Below are 20,780 nucleotides of genomic sequence, written 5' to 3'. Positions count from 1 at the left end.
GAGAGCCGAAGAAGTTGATGAAGCAATGCCAAGCTTTGAAAACGAAGAAAATAGGCACGTGAGTGATTGTTTCAAGCCCATCAAACCGTCATCCCCACTTAGCTTATGTGTCAATGAAATAACCATTTTAGTATGCTTTTTCCTATTTTCAACTTGGTTGTCTTTAATTATCTGCAAACTATCTCCACCAGGAGAAGAGTTACTTAGTTTTTAAATAAAGGGGAACGTTGATGGGTCTTTGCATTTCGTGAAAATTAGCATGTCTTTTGCTTCATGCATGAAAACATGTTCAGATAGTTACATGGCATCGACGTTAAACAATGCAACAAAGAAACCAACTAAAATTCAATAGCCACCAAAACAAAACAAAACCCCCAGAAAAAGTGACACAAGCACATCATCATATGTTCCTCAGTGGAAATTGGGATGCAGACAACTAAATACAAGTAATATATATGTATCAACTGGTCTTCGTTCACAAAGCGTCCTACACGTAATCAACAACAAACAGTTGTCTCCCAACTAATTCCACCACCTCCGACCCTCTGCTTTGCCAAATAACTGCACGCAACAACACAAGTGTAAGAACAACATAACTAACAACGCTAACACTAAGTAAAACTAAACAACAACAGCATACACAAATAACCTCGCGCTTGCGCGGAGCTCGGCTTCTAGTGAAACCTAATAGAACAGTTTTTTTTTGTTGGTGATATACAACATAAGAAAACTCGGTTATTAAAGTATGAGCAGTGATTATGGATGTAAGTGAAAGCCAATACTGACTACAAATATGGGACGCATATATTCTCCGACCGGAGTGGACATAATAGTGCTGCCGATGGATTATTATATAATTAAAACTTGAAAAGCACCTTTGGGTGTTTGTTACATTATTTTAAAAAGAAAATTTATATATTCTCCGACCGGATCTCTACCACACTCCACACATTTCACAAAACTTGATATCTTGAAAGAGTGTTATCTTTAGACTCTTACAAGTGGTTGATCAATCTAACTCTAACGAAAACAATTTACTACTTATTATTTTTCTGATGAAATTTCGTAGATACTAATTAAACCATAATTAATATCGAATAATATTAGTTAGTAACTTTGTATACCTTGACATTAGCTTTGATAACTTCATAATCGAAACTAGATATGTATTGATCTTTTGCATCTTAGATGGTAGTTGCAGATCTTGTGTGTGTGTGTGTGTATTACGGTATATACAAAAAAGGAATAAACTATATTAAATAAAGGAATTAACTACGCTTACTAGATAGAGTAGAATGAATAAATGGAAATTTTGACCCCAGTAAGCACGTTGCAATATGGTTCGTGCTATTATTTTTTTGTCGTCAGTTCGTGCTATATAAGCTGCATTTTGTTATATTTTTATCCTCCCATGTAGTATTATAAAGAGACTGGTTATATTTTCCAGCTAATAAAATAACAGTGAAAAATGTATACAGATTGTTTGTCAGACTCTGCCCGCGTAGTTTGGATTGGCTTAAGTTGATGTTTTATATTTGGTTGAAAGGTTGAACAAAAAATAAATTTTGGTTGAAAATGAATTAAATATAAAACAAAATCTGGTTTACGTCCATCAAGATGTGATTGTGCATATAAAAGTCTTGATTAGCAACATCAGAGACCGAAATATTAGGTGTTCTAGACTTCTAGTTATTCAGTTTTTTTATACAGAGGTTTCAGGTATCATAGTCCACAGATATACTTATGAACGGGTTTGGACATCTCTAGACTATTACACTATTTTAGTGTCAAAATTACAATATTTTAGTATAAATTTAGCACTAAAGTTTTTTGGATCTCCAACCATAAACCAAATATTACACAAAAAAAATTCTTTATTATTATATTATTAATCAAAATTCTTTTAGCTTTTAATAGTTTTGATAGATATTAATTATTTTTATGACTAAAGTATTTAATTAATATTAAAACTGCAACAAAAAAAAATATATTTCAAATGTTTAAACTAATATTTAATATATTTTATATATAAATAAATATGAAATATTAATTAAAATTTAAATATAACAAATAACTATGACGTTTTAAAAATATGTAATCCAATTGTTAAATAATCATAGAAATCAAATGTAACTAAATATAATTAAATAATGTATAGAATAAACAGTTTTAATATAAATAAAATTAAAATTAAAAAAAAAGTTTTGTCATTGCTACATTGTTACACCAATATAGTGTTTGAATGGTGTAGTGGGAGAAAGACAGTTCACCCACAAGGGTAGTTCTCCTGTTTTAAAGTTACCATTCGCGTTTTTCTTTTTTTCTAATGCAGATCAATATTTTTGTCTTTTTCTGAGAAAAATCAATAGATCTGCATGCAGATTTCACCACCATACATTTGAGATAATCCATATGCTTTTATCTTTTCTTAACCAATCAATGATTTTTTCATAAATAATTAAATTTCAAAATATATCTAAACTTTTTCTATAAATATTATATTTTCATTTTAGCTACTCACAATTTTAATAATACAAAAACTATCGTTCTCTATTTAGCATTTTCATCATATAATTTTCATATCTATTTTAAATTATTATATTTATATAATATATGTGGTTTTAGTTATAATATGTATTATATAAATATATAGTATTGTAGTTTATATATGTATAGTAATAAAAAAGATATGTATTTTGTTAATTGTTAACGTTTTTATATATTATGTGTTGTGATTTTTATTATAATTTTAATTATTAAAATATATAATTTGTTTTATTTAAAACTGATTTTACCATTTAAAATTGTAATAAACTATTTGATCTGCATGATCTACACTTATCTTGCTTGATCTACACTTGTCCCGCTTGATCTGCACTTGTTCCGCTTGATCTGCATGATCTGCTTCATCTGTCCCGTTTGAACCGTTTTTACCGTGCCGAAGAAACATCACATCACACGCTATTTTGACGTTTTACCGTGCCGTTGGACTTGGCCTAAGAGCATCTCCAACCCATAACACTATTTTAGTGTTAAAACCACACTATTTTGATGCAATTTCAGCACTAAAAATAGTTATTCTCTAACCACAACACCAAACTTCACGCTAAAAGTTATTTTATAATATTATATGTATTTATGTTGTTATTTTTCATTTATTTAATTGTCCTATTTTATTAATAAATTAAGTGAATTGTGTTTTATTGGGATGAATAGTATTTTAGTGTATTGAATAGTGTCACACCAAATTTAGTGTGAAATTATATTGTTATACTAAAATAGTGTGATTTTTAGTGTTGAATTGGAAAAGGTTTTTGTGTAAAAATCACACTAAAATAGTGTTTTAGAGTTGGGGTGGAGATGGCCTTGATATTTTGTCCACTTCCTACTTCCTAGCACGTATGTTCATATTTAACTTTGTTGAATACTTTTTTTCTTTCTGAGAAACATCTTTGTTGTATACTTTCTTTTATTTTTTTGTTACATAAATGAGACCAATAATTTGTTACGCTCAATCATGATCAAGTGGTAGTACGAAATTCTTTAAAATACACTCGCAAATCTCTTTATATAATAAAAAAAATATTTACTTAAAGAGAATTATTTACTTTAACATCGATCCTATTAACACTGATTCCAAATGTTTATACACTGCGACTACAAATGATTCCTATTAGCTAGGAATGGGCATACACACTTCCCCCATTGATCGAATCATATCAATCATTTAACTCGAATCATATCAATTATTTGTTCTGCATCATATTCCATATGAAGATATCCAGAGATTTTAAATTATGCATGGAGCATTCACATATAAATCTATATATATGCAATTAGCCATATGTACTATTCTTTGAGTTAACTTTAAAATTCAGCCTAGGATATATGAAAAGCAATAATATTTATAAATATTCAATCCTAAGAATGGTAGCTTAAAATACCAACATAACAACCTTAATTACCCCGTTATTTGATTTTAAACATTCGTATCCTCAGCTATATTATATATAAGCCTATAATTATTGCTATATTAAGACCAGATATAACTATAAATTCAAATCTGATGTATGGTTCAAGGTCATGAATAATTCATATGGAGCTAAACTAGTCCCAAAACATCAATAAATTTGGGTGAGAGAATCAACGGTCGAGATCCAAAAGAGTGATATGGAGGCACCAAAGCAAGCTTGATTTTTACATGGATTCATACGAAACCGTAGCTTTGTGTCAGGTAATTTTCGAACAAACTTGGCCCGGAAATGCATGGGTCAATCAAATGTCCATCAACGAGAAGACACTTGAGCAAATCTTATATTTTTAGAAAAAATAAATAAGCACACACCATAAATTGTAACCTGTAATCAAATATGATTTTAAAATCCTACTATTTAATTTTGTGTTGACGGTTACATTATTTATGCAATATATATATATATATACTGAAGTCATTAAATATGGGTTTAATGTTACTAGTTCGCTAATTATAGATTTAGAAACATTAACAAGTCATTAAACATGTTTTTTTATGTAAAAAAAAACATGGTTTAAAACCAGAGTTTGTGAAATTTATTTAAATATTCGGAACTTAAAATTACTACTAAACGTAGCTGTAATATGCAAAACTCACACCATGTAAAATTGTTCTATTTTACATTTTATGTACTTATATCTCCCCTACCGTCCATATAGTAACTAATTATCTACAACTCTGAAAAGCACAAACCGGTTAAATCAATAAGTATATATCGTCAATAAATATTAATCGCAAATTATGCCAACCGACGTACTAATATTTTTGATGATAAATCATACTAATATTTTTGAGAATCTTTTTTTTTTGTCACGAAATATTTTTGAGAAGCTATATACTAATATTTTGCCTAAGAGCACCTTCAACAGCAAATTCTTATAAAGAGTTCCAACAAAAAAAAGTATAATTAAAAAAAAAGTTGAAGTAGCAGAGAAAATTTTAAAACATCACAATAGTTTCCTGAAGAAGATGGTTTAGTATACTATCATCCAAAACTTTAGAAACTACAAAACCAAGTGTCATTTTCTGATTAACACCTTTTTTTAAGAAAAAATAACATTTAATTATCTAAAAGATTTTCCAGTAAATTTTGATATATTATTTAGATACCCAATTTAACAACTCTACCTTTAACGATGCTCTAAGCTGTTCTACAAATGTTAGAAAATATATATACTTGATCTGTTTTGCTAAGACAATAGCTACTGGCTGACACGGATACTAAATAAGTTCAGCACGTAAGTTGCATATTAGACAGTAGTAGGTATAGACAAATTTTAAAATAAAACCATATATGTATATATATCGGGTTGCATTATTTGGTGATAAAATTATTGCCTTAGATGGATAGGTAGGGAGATAGGTACAGAAATATGAAAAGAATCTATCAAATCACAAAGCCTATGGATGCTGATGGGGAGTTAATAGAAGAAACCTAGCTATGCGAGCAACCAATCATAAGAGCTCTAAGAAAAATTGCATTCTGAGATCAAATTCAACATGCAGCATCCAAGTGGCAAATTGCATGGATGATGGATATTTGAACATTTTGAATGATAGGCCAATTACATACCTATTAGCCCTTCGTAAAATCGCAATTTGCATTCATTCATTCATTCCATGTGGTAATGTATCTTATACTTTTTTTTTTTTGAACATTAATGTATCTTATACTTTATTTGGATCAATCAAACTTAACCCTGAGTATCCCGAACAAAGTTTCCAAAAACAGTGAAGTGTGTGAGTGTTTCGTCAACTGCACATAAGTAATCAAATCTTATATTAAAAATCAATTTATATGCTTTGCTTTTATTAGCATTTTCGATATTTACTACCCCTGCACTCATTTATTATGACGTTTTCATCAGAAACCAAAGCACTATAATAATGTCAGCATATGTTTTTATCTTAGATTAAGTAGAATCAGAAGTAGGTATGTAGAAAGTAGAAGCGATTAACTTTCTTAAAAATCGTTTTCACCCATTTTTTATTGATTATACGCTTAACACACACCGACTTTATACAGTTTAGAATTCTTTCTTTTCTTCGATGAACTTATCCTAAAACTATCGTAGGCATCCTTATTTTCACAAAACTAATTATAATTAGAAGGGAAAAGAGGTTGTTTAGTTTGTTATTTTATTGCAATGGTTCACAATTACCTTTAAAGTGAAAATGACTCGAGTCTCTCGTCTTTAAAAGAGAGGAGAAAAATATATATAAACAAATTTTATATCAAAAGTAGTATTATTGAAGATGCCACCTTCCTAATAGAAAAGTAAACGATAGACTTCTAAAGCTGTCGACAAAACTAAAAGAATTTTTTCAGTCGATATATTATTAGATGCTCTTCTGTTCTCTTTTTGTTAAAGTGCTGTTTTTCTCTTCTTGATACTATCTCTTGAAATTAGGAACAATTTCGAAGTTGATGAATTAATAAATAAAAATCAGCAAATTTTGCTCCTGTCTATGTTCAAATTTTGCCCCCGAGAAAATCAGCAAATTTTGCCCCCGAGAAAATCAGGAAAATTTCCAAATTGCCTCTGTCTATGTTCCATAAACAAGCTCGTTCATTTTCACTAACTAAATCATCATGTATATATCCACATCATCAGTATTGGCATAAACATTCAGTATAATCATAATGTACATAGTATCTAGCAATATATATAGGGTGTGATTGGTTATATAACAGAGGAAAAATGTGAAAAAGGTGGAAATGAGCTGAAAGAAAAATAATATCGCTGGAATAAACATTTTTACTTCATTCGAGGTGAAAGAAATTTTACTCTACTTTATTCTCATTTTTGGAATAAAATGGCAGAAATAATTTCTGTATTTATTATTTTGCTTGGTTTAAATGAGAGCAAACCAGGTGAAATTTTTTCCACTTTTACCATTTTACTCTGATTATGTTACACAGTCAGACTTATCAGAATATAACCTAAAATATTTAAATCGGCTAAGAGCGCTGATTTTGCAACATCATCAATGTTGGCATAAACCATTTATTTTATTCGTATTTTTATCCACAAACTTGCTTTACTCAGAAATTAACTATTTTAATTACAACAAAAGAAGAACAATTTTCGCTTCTCGAGACCCGGTTTTCCGTACAATCGAAATATCCAATTGTGGAGGTGGTGCAGTCTACATTTTATCCCTATCCACTCTAGCCAAAGCATATCTCTATATTCACAGCCATATGCTCTTCACGTTTGGTATCAATTACTCATCAATAAAATCTCTTTATAGTTTATTGCCTTGTATCTAGCAACAGATTTACAGAACTAAACTATTAGCACTAAAACAAAAAAATTATTAAATCTTTAACCTCTTCATCTTGTGCTGCTGTATATGTTATTAACTATGAGATTTGAGACCAAGTTATATAATTCGTCAGAGCAGGAACCAAAAGGATGGGAAATTAAATCTTCTTCACAGGCCTTAATATGGGAAATAAACACTGACTCGGATCAGATCGATTCAACCAGTAGAGCTATTATAGAGTTGTAAAATTTGTTAAATAAATTTTTGTGCTGTTTACATTGTGTGTGTAAAACAAATAACAAATTAGAAAACTACAACTAGTTAAAGAAATTTTCATTCATATTTTTAGGGTAATTTTCTCAAATAGTCATTTTAAATTTTTGTCACAAAATAGCTTTAAAAAAAAATAACCAAAATAGTTTTTTTATATTTTGAAAATTTTAATATTTATTTATTATTCTTTAAAATTTGAAACTATATCTTCAAAACCCCATCCTTTAACTCTAATTCTTAAGTCTAGATTAGTTAATCCTATGATATAAATTTATTTTTACCATTTAATAAAACTTATTTTGGTCATTTTTTTAAGTGTTATTTTGTGAAAATAAACTAATAAAGAGTTAACCTAGAATTTTTTTCTATTTTTTACTATCACTATTTAAAAAATATTTACCTTAGCATTTTGGTTAACTCTCTTCATTCTACTATTCCAAATTCATATATTTTGGTATATACACGATGATAATTAAACACCTCTTGATATGCAAATTCTGCTCATAGTATAATACCTTTTTTTGTCAACTACCTAATTAACTAGATCAAATTTTGGTTAGATGAGCCCATTTTCCTAAAAGCACTTTCGTCCCGTATCTGATTATATGGAAAAAAGATACATCCTCTAGTCATTCTCTTGTTAACACTTGCCTTTGGTAGGAAAATTCACCCATAAGTTGGGAAGGCCTTATCTTGAAACTGTATGGAGCCCCAAGCTCGAGCCATATAGCTCATTGTCCTCTTTCGTAATTACACTTTCCATTTTTCCATTAACTATTTTTATTATTATTATTTTGTTTTGTTTTGTTTTTTCCAAAAGAAAATATGATCCCTGCCTCTCTCTCTCTCTCTATCTCTAGATAAAACGCCCCCATAGAAATATATTGTACAATAACCAAAAGGTAGTTTCATACAATTCTTCATCGCTTGCTTACCTAGCTTTTTGCAGAGAAACAAATTAAGAAAGAAGACGGAGGTGGTCAACGGCGATGGATGGAATGTACGGCTTTCATCCAACATGTGACTACTCAGATAAGCCGGTGATGATGATGTCACAGGATAATATGATGTTTCCTTCCGACTACCAAACCTTGCTTTGCTCCTCCGCCGGAGACAACCGCGTCTCCGATGTTTTCGGTTTGAACGAGCTACTCTCAGTAGCCGCCTCCGCTATGTCGTCCGAGGCTGCATCGATGGGTCCAGAGATCCGAACGAATAATGGTAACGTATCGCTCGGTGTCATCAAGGCTAAAATAGCTTGTCATCCTTCGTATCCACGGTTACTCCAGGCGTACATGGACTGTCAGAAGGTGATTTATACAAAAACTGATCGAGAATAATCATAGTTGATGGTCCACTGTTCCTTTCTCTTGTCTCTTCCTTTTTCTGTTTGTTTTAGCGAAGTTACTTTTATAGTTTCACCTCTATAAGAATTTTGATCATATTCATTTTTTTCTCAAGTAATTTTTGATCATTTCATAATCTAGGCTTCTTTTTTACTTTCTTGGTGAAATTCAAGAAAGTGTTATTGTTTTTATAATTTTTGGTTAATGACAAAGGAGAAACTAAACCATCTGTTTGGTAATAATTTTCTTTATTTTTGTTTCCTCGAGTTAGATGTAACGGTGTGAGATTTTGATCAACTTTGCAGGTTGGAGCGCCGCCGGATATAGCGTATCTACTGGAGGAGATTCAACGGGAGAGCCATGTGTATAAGCAAGGCGTTGCTCCTTCATCATCTTGCTTCGGAGCTGATCCTGAGCTTGATGAATTCATGGTCTATCTCTTTTTCTTGATTTTTATTCGGATTCGTTTGTTTTTTTTAAACACATAAAAATATTTGGTTGGTGAGATTCCAGGAAACCTATTGCGAAATATTGGTGAAGTACAAATCGGATCTCGCGAGGCCGTTTGATGAGGCGACGACCTTTTTGAACAAAATTGAGATGCAGCTACGGAACCTATGCACTGGCGTGGAGTCTGCCAGGGGACTTTCGGGTAAGTCATTTTTATTAATCCATCTCTTGTTCAGTGGCTAAGATTGGTGTTTGGTCTCTGAGTGTTGTTTCTGATCTGTGTGTGATTTACACTCTATTTATCTCCTATTTATATATTGCTTTACTCAATAAGTGCGTCTTTCCGTTACATTATTTTACCACACTAACCAGGAAAGATGCGTTTTAAAAAAAAAAAACAGGAAAGATATTGAATTCGTTTCAAAAAATTTATTCGTAGTCTCTGAAATATGACTGGGAGCTTAATGATTTCAAGAACCCTAGTTTCCGCTTATATGAGGGAAAAAAATAGAAAAAGATAAACCCTAGGTTTGGTGCAGATGTTTGAGTGACTGAGTCACATCTTTCATCTCCATAGCCACTTTCCTATATTGGGTTTTCTTGTGTTCACTGCTTCATAAGTCGTCTTTGAGGTCTAATTAACTTGGAACAGTTTTTGCCATTATTTTACAAAGGTCCCATTGGTTATCAGTCATTAGGTGGGCTTTTTAATACTCTTCTTGCTATATATCTCTTTCTTGTTCATCTTTGTGGAAATCATACAGTTTTAACTTTATATTCCTTTTTTTCCTGTCAGAAAGAAAAATGATCTTGAAAGCACTTAACTTTTGCGGTAGAGATTCTGATTTTGACGTTTCAGAGTCTTGTTGCGTACTGATTTTTTTTTCCACGTTCCTGTTTTTTCCAGTGAAAACCTGTCGACAGAAAAAACCTAGTCATGACCTTTAACCAATAAATTTTGTTGAATTTCACAAACTTATTTGCTCCACCACTCGTTAAACGTATGTTTATTGTGTTCTTCTCCCTTGTTGAATTAACATATCTTCTAGGGCTCTGATGATTTTCGTAACAAATTTGACAGAAATATTAGCAATAAAAAACTTATTACGCACACTCGCAGATAATATTTTTGGAAAACTAAATTTAATCACATTCATTGTCGTTAGAATTAAAAACATTTAAAACACAAATTCCTTTTATTAACGAATACACCGGATTGGAGTACTTTATAATGAACTCTAGAGAAGCTTCACTCTGATCTAGTTCAAGTTCCAATGATCTGAGTTTTTTGTTGATCATCGAAAGTGGTGTCAATGCCAAGTGTATGATCTTATATGCATCTCGTGTCTTAAAAGCGTTTGGTGTCTTGTTGGACTTTACTAACATGTGAGTTAAGTTGCTCAGTTCTGTGGGTTGTAGGTTTATATTTTAAAACCAAACAAAAAAAAGATTTATATTATATACAAATGAAATGCTCTAGAACAGTGCATTTTTGTATGTATTTGCTTAATATGATCTACGGTTCTAACTTCTAAACGTTTTTGTGGCCTTAAGAAATTAACCGATCACATTTAGGGATGTCAAAATGAGCTAGCTTGCTCAACTCAGCTCAGTTCATAGTGAGCTCGGTTCTTTCATGAGCTAGCTCGGCTCAGTTCATTTATTATATGAGCTTCAATATGTAAACTCAAACTCAGATCATCTAGATCATGAGTTAATTGAGCTAACTCGTGATCTTAATAAAAATAAGCAAAATCAAGAGAGACGTATGTCAAATTTGGATCACAAACTAAGAGAGATGATAGGGTTAAGGTGGGTTTATATAGAAGATTTTGATAGTTCCTAAACAGTATAGTTTCTTTTTTTTTTCTTCGAAAAAGTTATAAATTTTAAAAGTTTAATTTCCATATTACTTATATGTATGTTTTACATTTTAATTTTAGAAAATAAATATGATAAATATTGAAATTCTTTTTTTACATAAAAATAGAAGTTATTCAAATATAATATATATATATATATACATATTTATTATATATTATATATAGTTGTAAGTATAAAAATGAACAAGCTCATTAGCCTGCTCATGTTCATTAAACTCATTTATTAAATGAGTTTAAAACATAGAGATCATGTTCGTGAAAAAAACGAGCTGAGCTGAGCCAGCTCATGAGTTATAGTTCATTTTGGCATCCCTAATCACATTAGTGGAAATATTAATAATGCCTAAGAAATTTTAACTAATTAATTAGTTTGAAACTCCGCTTAACGACCTGAAAGAGTTAGCTGTAAAGATATGGAACTCCATAAAACGGTGTACTTTTCCAGCTCTTGAGGGTTTTCCTTATCGCGTTAGATCTCAAATGCAGTTTCCACCTGTACTTTGGTAATATTGTTTATTGTGTAAAAAGCTGCTGATATTTTACATTTCAGAGTATTTTAATTGATTAATCGAGAGTTTGCGAGAGAATCAGCTGGAAAAGGTTGATAAATAGATCACTGCAGGTTGTCAATGGTGGGCGAATGCTTGTGATTAACTATTTTAAAATTGTTCAAAGTACAATTTACCTTTTGAATGATTGCATCATCTTCTTCTTTTAAATTAGTTGTGAGCTTTAACCATTTTTTTCGTTCTACTTGAAGAATCGAGTTTTTATTGCACCGGAACGAATCATAAACTAATAAAAAATACAATGTTAAATTAGATTCACTTGAGATGTGATCTACCAGTTTCTTAGATTACTCGCATGCTTTGCTTTCTCTCGTTCTAATCCGCTTTAGTAATACAGCCAATCCTTGGCTCCACCAAAGTTGACTTAAATAGGTCTTTGATACATCACTAATACAAAAGATTTGGCTACATGAACATTTGCTCGTTTTTTTTCTTATTTAAGAATCGGTTTTTAATTTTTTTTAGTTACAAATTAAGAAATATATTCTTATATTCCGCTAAAAACTTTCCCATAAGAACCCTGGGCTCTTAGCTGCTGAGAGATGGTTTCTAATTGACTTTTTCCGATTCCTTTTAGTTTTTTTTTCTCTCCTTTGCGAAGCATTTTCCCAAATTAATATCATATGTTTTTTCATAATTGATTAAAAGAGTAGAATATTTTTATGGTAAGAAAACGGGATCATACTGCATGATAAGCTTGAATTAGAGTCCTTTTTTGTTCTTTTTTTGTTTTGGTTAAAGTAATAGGTTTGGGAGTCCATGTGACTCCCGTGTATTCCGCTAGTGATCTCCCACCATTGCCCCCACTTACCTTTCTCTCCTAAAAGATTTTGTTTATAATTTGGTAATTTTTTTAATAAAGTAGTAAAAGGAGACATAGGGTTCTCTACACCCCAATCAAATCATCTATAAGACTGACTATATGCTTCTCTATCTTTTTCTCAACTCTTTTGCATATAGTATAAGTAGTGGTCGTCATTTCCTCTGGTTGCGTTGTTCCCTTGGTGGGTCGTATGATGTCCTTCTGCGGCACGCTACTTGCACGTGTCTGCTTATTTGCATGTTAAACTCTATTTTTTCAAGCAGTCAATGAAATGTAAGAACATAATTACAAACTATTTTTTCTGTCATTCAACTATTAACATAATGAGACATAATTCACATGTGTGTATACAGTATGAACCTTGAGGCTCCACTTTCAATCGTATCTGTCTGACATTATCGTAATCAGCTCATGTTCTAAATGTTTTAATGTGTTCATTATTACTTTGTATGCCTTCTCTAGTGATTTGTGCATTTGAATTATGAGTTTGTTTCCATCTCTGGTTTCGTCATGATTGACATGGCTGTTTGTAGAATTCTTTGGCTAGTTGTTTATATATTTGCCATTGCTTTAGTCGACTTTGTAGGGGTTATTTAAATTTAATTTCAAGAACTTGATGTGGCACATTGCATGCTTTGCCTTCTTTGGTAAAAATATCTGTTGACAGTAACGTGTCAATTTTATTTGTTTTATTTTACATATTTTAATACTATACTTTCTAGCTCTAATGCTGTTTGTATATAGTAGCTTAGTCCATTACATTGTATGCATGACTGACTTTGTCTCTTTTAATTCGGAAGTAACCACGGTTGCTTTCTCCGGCTATATCTTTCTGTCACACAGTCAAAACTATTATGAAATCAGGTAATGTTTCTTGAATCATCTCTTGGGGTTGAGTTTAATGTCAGGAAGCTCTGTGTAAGTGGGTCAGTAGAGTCGTTGGGGGCATATATATAAATGTGAAAATATAGGTTTTGGGGTGTTGTGGGGAAGAAGAACATAAATGTGAGGTGTAGCGTTATTTCCGGGGGTTCACACTGATCACGTGTCGTAGTCCCATTTAGATGATGAAGTAGGGCAGGTGTGGGGGATGTGTCCTTATGAGACAAGACTATTAGTCCTCTTTACTGACACAATGTCAATGGAAGTAACTATTCACTGCGGCGGTTTCTTTTCCATTTTTGCCCTCGTCTTCTTCTTGTTGAGCCGTTTAGCCGGCTCTAACTTTATAGTTGCAAATAATCTACTATTTTCATATCAATGACTGTCCTTTAGTCGTCTACTAAATCATTTATCGCTACGTGCATGTGAGAAAATGTTTAGTTCATCTTGCTCTCTAGAAGTTACTGATCGACTGTACACTTTGCATGTGCCAGAAGATGGTGCAGTTTCATCTGACGAGGAACTAAGTGGAGGCGATGAGATATCACAGGATGGGAAACAAGTATGTGAAGACCGTGATCTCAAGGACAGGTTGCTTAGAAAATTTGGAAGCGGTATAAGTTCTCTAAAGCTGGAGTTTTCAAAGAAGAAGAAGAAAGGAAAGCTACCAAGAGAAGCAAGACAAGCGCTACTCGAATGGTGGAGTGTTCACTATAAGTGGCCTTACCCTACCGTAAGCCAAAAACACAGTTTATGTTCACAACTATATATTTAAATGGGATGATGATATGTCATATGAATGTTTACAGGAAGGTGATAAGATAGCGTTAGCTGATGCAACGGGGTTAGACCAAAAACAGATCAACAATTGGTTTATAAACCAAAGAAAACGTCATTGGAATCAGTCAGAGAATATCCCTTTTGCATGATGGTCGACTCTAGTGGATCATTCTTTACCGAGGAATGAGAATTATCGTATTTAAACGTTGAAGTAAAAGAAAAGAAATGGGGCTGTATTGACATGTTTCCTTAGTACAAATTAAATTCTGCTTTGTTTTGCCGGCAAATGAAAAATGAAGGGAAAGAGCAGTGAAGGTTTGGATACATGAATGAATATTTACTCAAGTCACATGTAGGAATGAACCAAGGGACAAGTCTTCGTCAAATGCTTTGTAACTATTATTATCGGTGAACATGCCTTTATAGTAAGTGACTTAATCGGTCTCTTCTAAGATCAGTCTCTCGTGATTTTAAAGTTTCATTATTCTCACAACTGGAAATTTCTGTCATGACCAAACGTTTTAATTAGTTTTCACTTTTCTCCCTTTTGGAAAATGTCACTGAAGTTAACCAAACTATATATTAGTTTGGTTAGGTTCTGAATTCGGATTATATGGTCTGGTCCTGGATACTATTTTGTTGAGTTGAAATGAAATTGTTGTATATCTTGGTATACTTGGTCAATTTGGAAGAAAAAAAAACTACTCAGTTGGTTATATTTGTTATAAGTAGATAAAAGAGAAAGAATAATTAGTGTATATTATTCTATGAACAATGAACTCTTTGTATAGAGATACAATACGAGCGTTTAGTTTGGAGACCAAGTATAAGTAAATTTTGGTGAACAAGACTTTTTATAATCATCACAATATTCATAACACTTCTCTTTGATGTTCATTATACCAAAATATTTTCAAAACACCGTAAATGTTGTCTCGTTAAAAACTTCACCAGGAAAATCTAATGGGAAAAACCATGGTTAATGGAAAAAGAATGCAACGCGTAATGACTTTCTCTCATGTGTACATACGTCGAGATCTGAATGAACTTGTGAGAAGAACACCGCCATTCTTCAGCAGTGTATGAGTCTTGATATGATATGATCTTCTTCGGTTATCTTGATTTCAAAGATTTTAGATCTGTGATAGACTTTCTACTTTGAAATTATAATAATTCTTTCATGTGTCTATCATTTGTGTGTTTTTTGTTGCCTCGTTAAAACTTTGTCATGGAAAAATTCAGTGGGATAAAAATCATGATGAAGGAAAAGAGTACAACCACACATATTTCACATTTCTTTCCCAGAAAACAATATCTTCAGGATATGCATTCCAATCATAATACTCTTTCCATTAGAGTATTCAAGGTCTATAGACTTCTGGTCCACAATTCTTATCTGGTATAGACAATATTTTCTTGGTCTATTTGGATTTCAAAAAAAAATTCTTACATACAACCGTTTAGACATTCGTCTTGCATGTCGTACATACGAGTAACTCATTCGTAACTATGAAAGTTACTATTATGACTTTCTTTCTTGTCATATGAAATTACATCTTTTAGTTATGAAAAAGATTAATAATTTGCTCAATAACACTTTAAATATGATACTTCAAGACCAAACATATATGAGCATCTGAAATAAAATCCTTCAAGGATCTTTACAATAACATCTCATTTTAGATCTCCAGTTTGGAATACATAAGACTAGGCCTGAGCATAAAATCCGTAACCCGAAATCTGAACCGAACCCGAACCGAAAAATCCGACCCGTTATCCGACTCGAAACGTAAAAATATCTGAACGGGTCTTGTAGGGTGGTACAAAAAATATCCGAACCCAAAGTGTTATTAACCGAACCCGAACGGGTAACCCGAAAAATCCAAAATTAATAGTCAATATAAATATTTTAAAATATATATAAGTATTCCAATTATTAAATTCACTATTTGTGGTAATAGTATATATAATAATAAATATTAAAATTCTAATAAATGCTTTAAGTACACAATTAGTTATAAATAAGTATTTTATAACTTACTCATTGAAATAAAAAGTCTACTCTCTATAAGGCAGTACATATTGTTTACAAATGATGTTTGTTTTCATGCTTGATTTAACATTTTATTGTTATTTTTATCAATTTTATATGTGATAGATTAATTTTTATTTAATTTAGATGTTTTGCTTTATGTTTTACTTCAAAAATTTTGTTTTTTATTTTGGTTATATCCGAACCGAACCGATATAACCCGAATCCGTATGATATATGATTACTTTATGGGTTTTATGATGTAATACAATTTTGAACCGAACCCGAAGTGTTATTATCCGAACCCGACCCGTACTAATAAAATTTTAGTATGAGACCTAGAAGCGTAAACCCGAAAATTCAAAAATCCGAAAAACCCGATCCGAATGCCAACGGGTACCCGAACGCCCAGACCTACATAAGACAATAAGAGTTTTCTTCTGAAATACAACTTTTCTATAACTCTTCAGGAATTTTTGATTATATTCAAATCAATGACTCTATTGATCTATAATTTCTTGATAAATATAAAGATGTATTGATTAATTTCAAATACTTCAGATATCCCATAAAGCATATTTTGATCGAATAGCTAGATTTCCGGGAACATGATTTTGATATCACCAATCTTTCAGGGATTCTATCTTTTAAGGATTTTATCTCTTACGAATTATCAGTTTCCAGTGGGTTTTATAATTCAAGTTCTTACTTTATTGCCAGACTAATAAGGAACATGAAAGTAGTTGCATCTACCATATAGACTATGTCTCTTCACAATCAATTCCATATTGATCTTTCTAAGCAACAACTCATTTCTATCCCACTTGTTTTACACTTTTTAGTATATAGACTATTGATCCAAATACTTCTCTATTTCAGAAGAGCTTATATCCTTATATATTGTTTCTTTCTGATTTGGTGAATCATCTCTTTGTGTACACTTGTCAATATATTTATTTTTATGATCTTTTTTCTCATTAATCATATCAACTGTCACTTTGCATACAAAAATAGCTTTGACGTCGATTTGCTTATTGGTTCCATTTTATTTCGTACATGACATAACTTATTGAGACCTCTTCATTATCTCAGGTACCTGAATTTCTTTCGGTTACGTTAATGTCTCTTTTGGAGATCAAGAACAAAAACTATTGAATTTTCAAATTTTGTTGATCGGTTCGTATGGTTTACAACATCCCATGAGTTTTACTGCACCCCGTCCCATCTTTGTTTAAAGTTTTTAAGCTGGCTATAAGATTTTTAGTGGGCCTAAAGCGGCCCAATAGCTAACTCCAAGTCTGCAACCAGACTACCCAACCCGTGTAGCTGGAACAAAACAACATGATCGTATCGTTTAATCACCTCCCTTGAAATGGCGGCTCTACTCGGTATCGTCTTCCCGGTGACCTTCCCCGGCCAAGGCCAGCTCCCGGTAAAACTCCATTCGCGACGGAGGTCGGTGGTTAAGTCCTCGAGCTCCTCCGACGAACGTCAGACTCTATTCAACCGCATTGCTCCCGTTTACGATAACGTTTGAATCAGTCCCCTTCTCTTCTCTTTCTTTTTCTCATTTCCTTAAAGATTCTTTCTTCCTTGTATGACTTTTGTAGCTGAACGATCTCTTGAGCTTAGGACAACATCGTATCTGGAAGAACATGGCTGTTTCCTGGAGCGGGTTAGACAAAATTCAATCTCTTTCGTATGTTTTTAAAAATCTTTGCTTTTTGATGTTGGGTCTCGTTTATGTTGTGGTTAGAGCGAGAACAGGAGATAAAGTTCTCGACTTGTGTTGTGGAAGTGGTGATTTAGCCTTTCTCTTGTCTGAGAAAGTTGGTCCAAGTGGAAAGGTTTGATTTGGCAATTGTTCTTGGCTTAGTCTTGTTTTGAAATGTGGATTGCTTGCTTGTTCATTACTTTTGGGTTTGGATTTATAGGTAATGGGTTTGGATTTCTCCTCTGAACAACTAGCTGTTGCAGCTTCTAGACAGAAACTTAGAGTGAGGTCTTGCTACAAGTGTATAGAGTGAGCACTACTTACTGGTAACATTCATGCTTTGTTGTTGGTGATGTAACATTCCTTGGGGAAAAGACTTACAGTTAATAAATATGTATTCTCTCATAGGTGGATTGGAGGTGATGCTACTGATTTGCCATTTGATGACTGTGAATTTGATGCTATTACGATGGGTTATGGTCTTAGAAATGTTGTTGATAGAGATAGAGCCATGAGGGAGATGTATCGGGTTCTGAAACCAGGTAGTATACATTGCATTTGTATACAAAAACTTTGTGCTATTTGCTTAGTTGTCTTCTGTTTGGTTATCAGGCTCGAGAGTGTCCATACTTGATTTCAATAAGAGCAATCAATCAGTTACTACATTTATGCAGGTGCGCTTGTTGTTCTAACTACGAGTTGTGGTTCTGTTTAATTTAGAAATATATGTTTTTTTCAGAGGAAAATAATTTGGTTGGTTTGTTTTGGTTATTGGAAGGATTGGATGATTGACAATGTAGTTGTCCCTGCGGCTACTCTTTATGATCTTGCAAAAGAGTATGAATATCTGAAGTATTCAATCAATGGGTACCTAACAGGTTTTGTTCTTCACCAGTAGCATATTACCACTTACTATATTGTATAATCATGTTGTGTTTCTTTATGGGACTTGTGACATTTCCACCTTTGTATATTCCTCTCAGACTTCTACATCATTAAAAGCATCGAACTTGAAACATCTTTTACCATTTGTTTGAATTGTTCTTTTGCAGGAGAAGAGCTGGAGACTCTTGCTTCGGAAGCTGGCTTCTCAAGTGCCCGTCATTATGAGATTAGCGGTGGTTTCATGGGGAATTTGGTCGCTGTGAGGTGAACGAATAGCATTCAATGGCACTTCAACTCCAAGATAAACTCACTGTCTCTGTCTTGATTTGCTTAAAGAAAAACTCTGTTTTCAGGATGTTGAAGATTGTACTGTAAATGTAAAGGAATTGTTTATCTATCCTTCTTTGGATGTATTGAGACTTTTAAAGTCAAATGTAATATGCCATACCATTGCACATCTTCCTATGATAAACAAGTTATCCAAAATAATGCAAATTAAGATAGAAAGTGAAAATTATGCGAGAATGTATACTTCCCTATACTTATTTGCATGTGTGTAATTGTAAAGTTACAACGTATACAAAATAATTACACAAAGTAATCTCTAAAACGCAATAATCACAAACGAAAGTTAATCACCACAACGAATCACACTAGCCCAACCCCTACTCTCCTCCATTATTCATTCTTTGTTTGTTAGCAAAATCAGTTGAACAGAAAGTTCCATATATGTTGAAACAAACCATGATTTTTCCCCTAAATAGAACAACAAAACAACCACCACTTACTTGTCTAACTAACAAACATACCAAAATAGATATGTTCCGGTCTAATTCACCGCTGGATATTCACTCAAATCATTTGTTTAAAAAAACTATATATAATTTTTTTGCATGCCCATTTATAAAACCACCTCCTTCCTCTTCATCAAAAAACCTAATCCACCACCTTGTGCTCAATCACAAACACAATATATATACGTTTCCTTTTATATATTACACACACAATGTCAACCACTACCCATATGACCATCCTCGGGATGATCTTCCTCCTCCTCGCCGCCTCATGCAGAAGCGCTGCAGCGTTTAGCCTCTTTCTCGACGACCCTTGCACGGTGACGGATTTTCCTGCACTGTGCAGAGGCACCATTAAGGGTCAAAAGAATGTGAACGCAGCTACTGATGTGGCCATAGCAGAGCTTATGAAGAGGACGAGGCATGCCAGAGATATCGCCAAGAAAGAGCTGAAAGTACTTGACGGAGGTGTTTCGACTTGTTTGTCTAACTTCAATAGCGCGTTTGACAATTTGGACAAGGCCCTTAAGAACATTAAGGAAGGTGACCGTTTTAGCCTTAACATTAACCTTAGTGCTGCGTTAACGGACTACGATACTTGCAGCGAGACAATGAAGGGAACTCCGGGGAATAACGCCATTTATAAATCCGCAGGGGTTTTGTACAAGATGGCTGATAATTGTTTGGCTCTTTCTACCCTTTTTAATTAAGCTATGATTTATCAACGAATATTGTGGTTTCAGAGAGGAAAAAAAAAAGATAAATATATTGCTTTTATAGAGTATATATTTATATGTTTTTAATTTGGACTAATTTCGGATTTAAAAAGAAAATTGTGGAAAGAGGAAGATCTTGTGTTTATGTAGGTGGAAATTGTTTGGATATCGGTTTCTAATTCAAACATGTCAACTTTTGTTTCAGTCCTAAATGTTTTTATTTGTAATGTTATATTAGTTAAAATACTGATGATCTGTTTCTCCTTGATCTCCTTTTATTAGAGTTTATAGCTCTAAACAAAAATTGGAATTTGGAGAGGGGAAAAACCA

General features: G+C 32.5%; 3 protein-coding genes across 4 annotated transcripts; all 3 read left to right on the top strand.

The window, feature by feature from the left end:
* The first annotated feature begins 8,408 nt into the window (after window positions 1–8,408).
* Window positions 8,409–14,749, top strand: LOC106308154 (homeobox protein knotted-1-like 6). Of its 2 annotated transcripts, none has more exons than XM_013745288.1 (5): window positions 8,409–8,886; window positions 9,228–9,353; window positions 9,436–9,574; window positions 14,027–14,262; window positions 14,339–14,749. In XM_013745288.1, the coding sequence occupies exons 1-5, from the start codon at window positions 8,566–8,568 to the stop codon at window positions 14,456–14,458; spliced, it is 942 nt and encodes a 313-aa protein (XP_013600742.1). In that variant the 5' UTR covers window positions 8,409–8,565; the 3' UTR covers window positions 14,459–14,749. The 2 variants fall into 2 exon arrangements, with proteins under 2 accessions (XP_013600742.1, XP_013600741.1); XM_013745287.1 differs by having other exon boundaries at window positions 14,024–14,262.
* A 2,930-nt stretch (window positions 14,750–17,679) lies between these two features.
* Window positions 17,680–19,399, top strand: LOC106309873 (2-phytyl-1,4-beta-naphthoquinone methyltransferase, chloroplastic). The gene is made up of 8 exons (XM_013747014.1): window positions 17,680–17,872; window positions 17,952–18,016; window positions 18,098–18,188; window positions 18,276–18,364; window positions 18,464–18,597; window positions 18,668–18,729; window positions 18,834–18,933; window positions 19,108–19,399. The coding sequence occupies exons 1-8, from the start codon at window positions 17,714–17,716 to the stop codon at window positions 19,206–19,208; spliced, it is 801 nt and encodes a 266-aa protein (XP_013602468.1). The 5' UTR covers window positions 17,680–17,713; the 3' UTR covers window positions 19,209–19,399.
* Window positions 19,400–19,849: 450 nt separating this feature from the next.
* On the top strand, window positions 19,850–20,505 carry LOC106311099. Its single transcript, XM_013748335.1, has one exon. It carries the CDS (start codon window positions 19,947–19,949, stop codon window positions 20,442–20,444), a length of 498 nt encoding a protein of 165 aa, XP_013603789.1. The 5' UTR covers window positions 19,850–19,946; the 3' UTR covers window positions 20,445–20,505.
* The last annotated feature ends 275 nt before the right edge of the window (window positions 20,506–20,780 follow it).

This window comes from Brassica oleracea, chromosome C8 (genome assembly GCF_000695525.1).
Source record: "Brassica oleracea var. oleracea cultivar TO1000 chromosome C8, BOL, whole genome shotgun sequence".
Classification (NCBI taxonomy): Eukaryota; Viridiplantae; Streptophyta; class Magnoliopsida; order Brassicales; family Brassicaceae; genus Brassica; species Brassica oleracea.
The sequence above is the reverse complement of the archived record's forward strand: the minus strand, read 5'-3'. Positions and strand labels throughout refer to the sequence as shown.

Coding starts and splice junctions, on each gene's coding strand:
- LOC106311099 (XM_013748335.1), top strand. CDS start 19,947: ATGTCAACCACTACCCATATGACCATCCTCGGGATGATCTTCCTCCTC.
- LOC106309873 (XM_013747014.1), top strand. CDS start 17,714: ATGGCGGCTCTACTCGGTATCGTCTTCCCGGTGACCTTCCCCGGCCAA. Junction 18,017..18,097: donor ATGGCTGTTTCCTGGAGCGG/GTTAGACAAAAT, acceptor TGTTGTGGTTAG/AGCGAGAACAGGAGATAAAG. Junction 18,730..18,833: donor CAGTTACTACATTTATGCAG/GTGCGCTTGTTG, acceptor GGTTATTGGAAG/GATTGGATGATTGACAATGT.
- LOC106308154 (XM_013745287.1), top strand. CDS start 8,566: ATGGATGGAATGTACGGCTTTCATCCAACATGTGACTACTCAGATAAG. Junction 8,887..9,227: donor CGTACATGGACTGTCAGAAG/GTGATTTATACA, acceptor TCAACTTTGCAG/GTTGGAGCGCCGCCGGATAT. Junction 9,575..14,023: donor GTCTGCCAGGGGACTTTCGG/GTAAGTCATTTT, acceptor TGCATGTGCCAG/AAGATGGTGCAGTTTCATCT.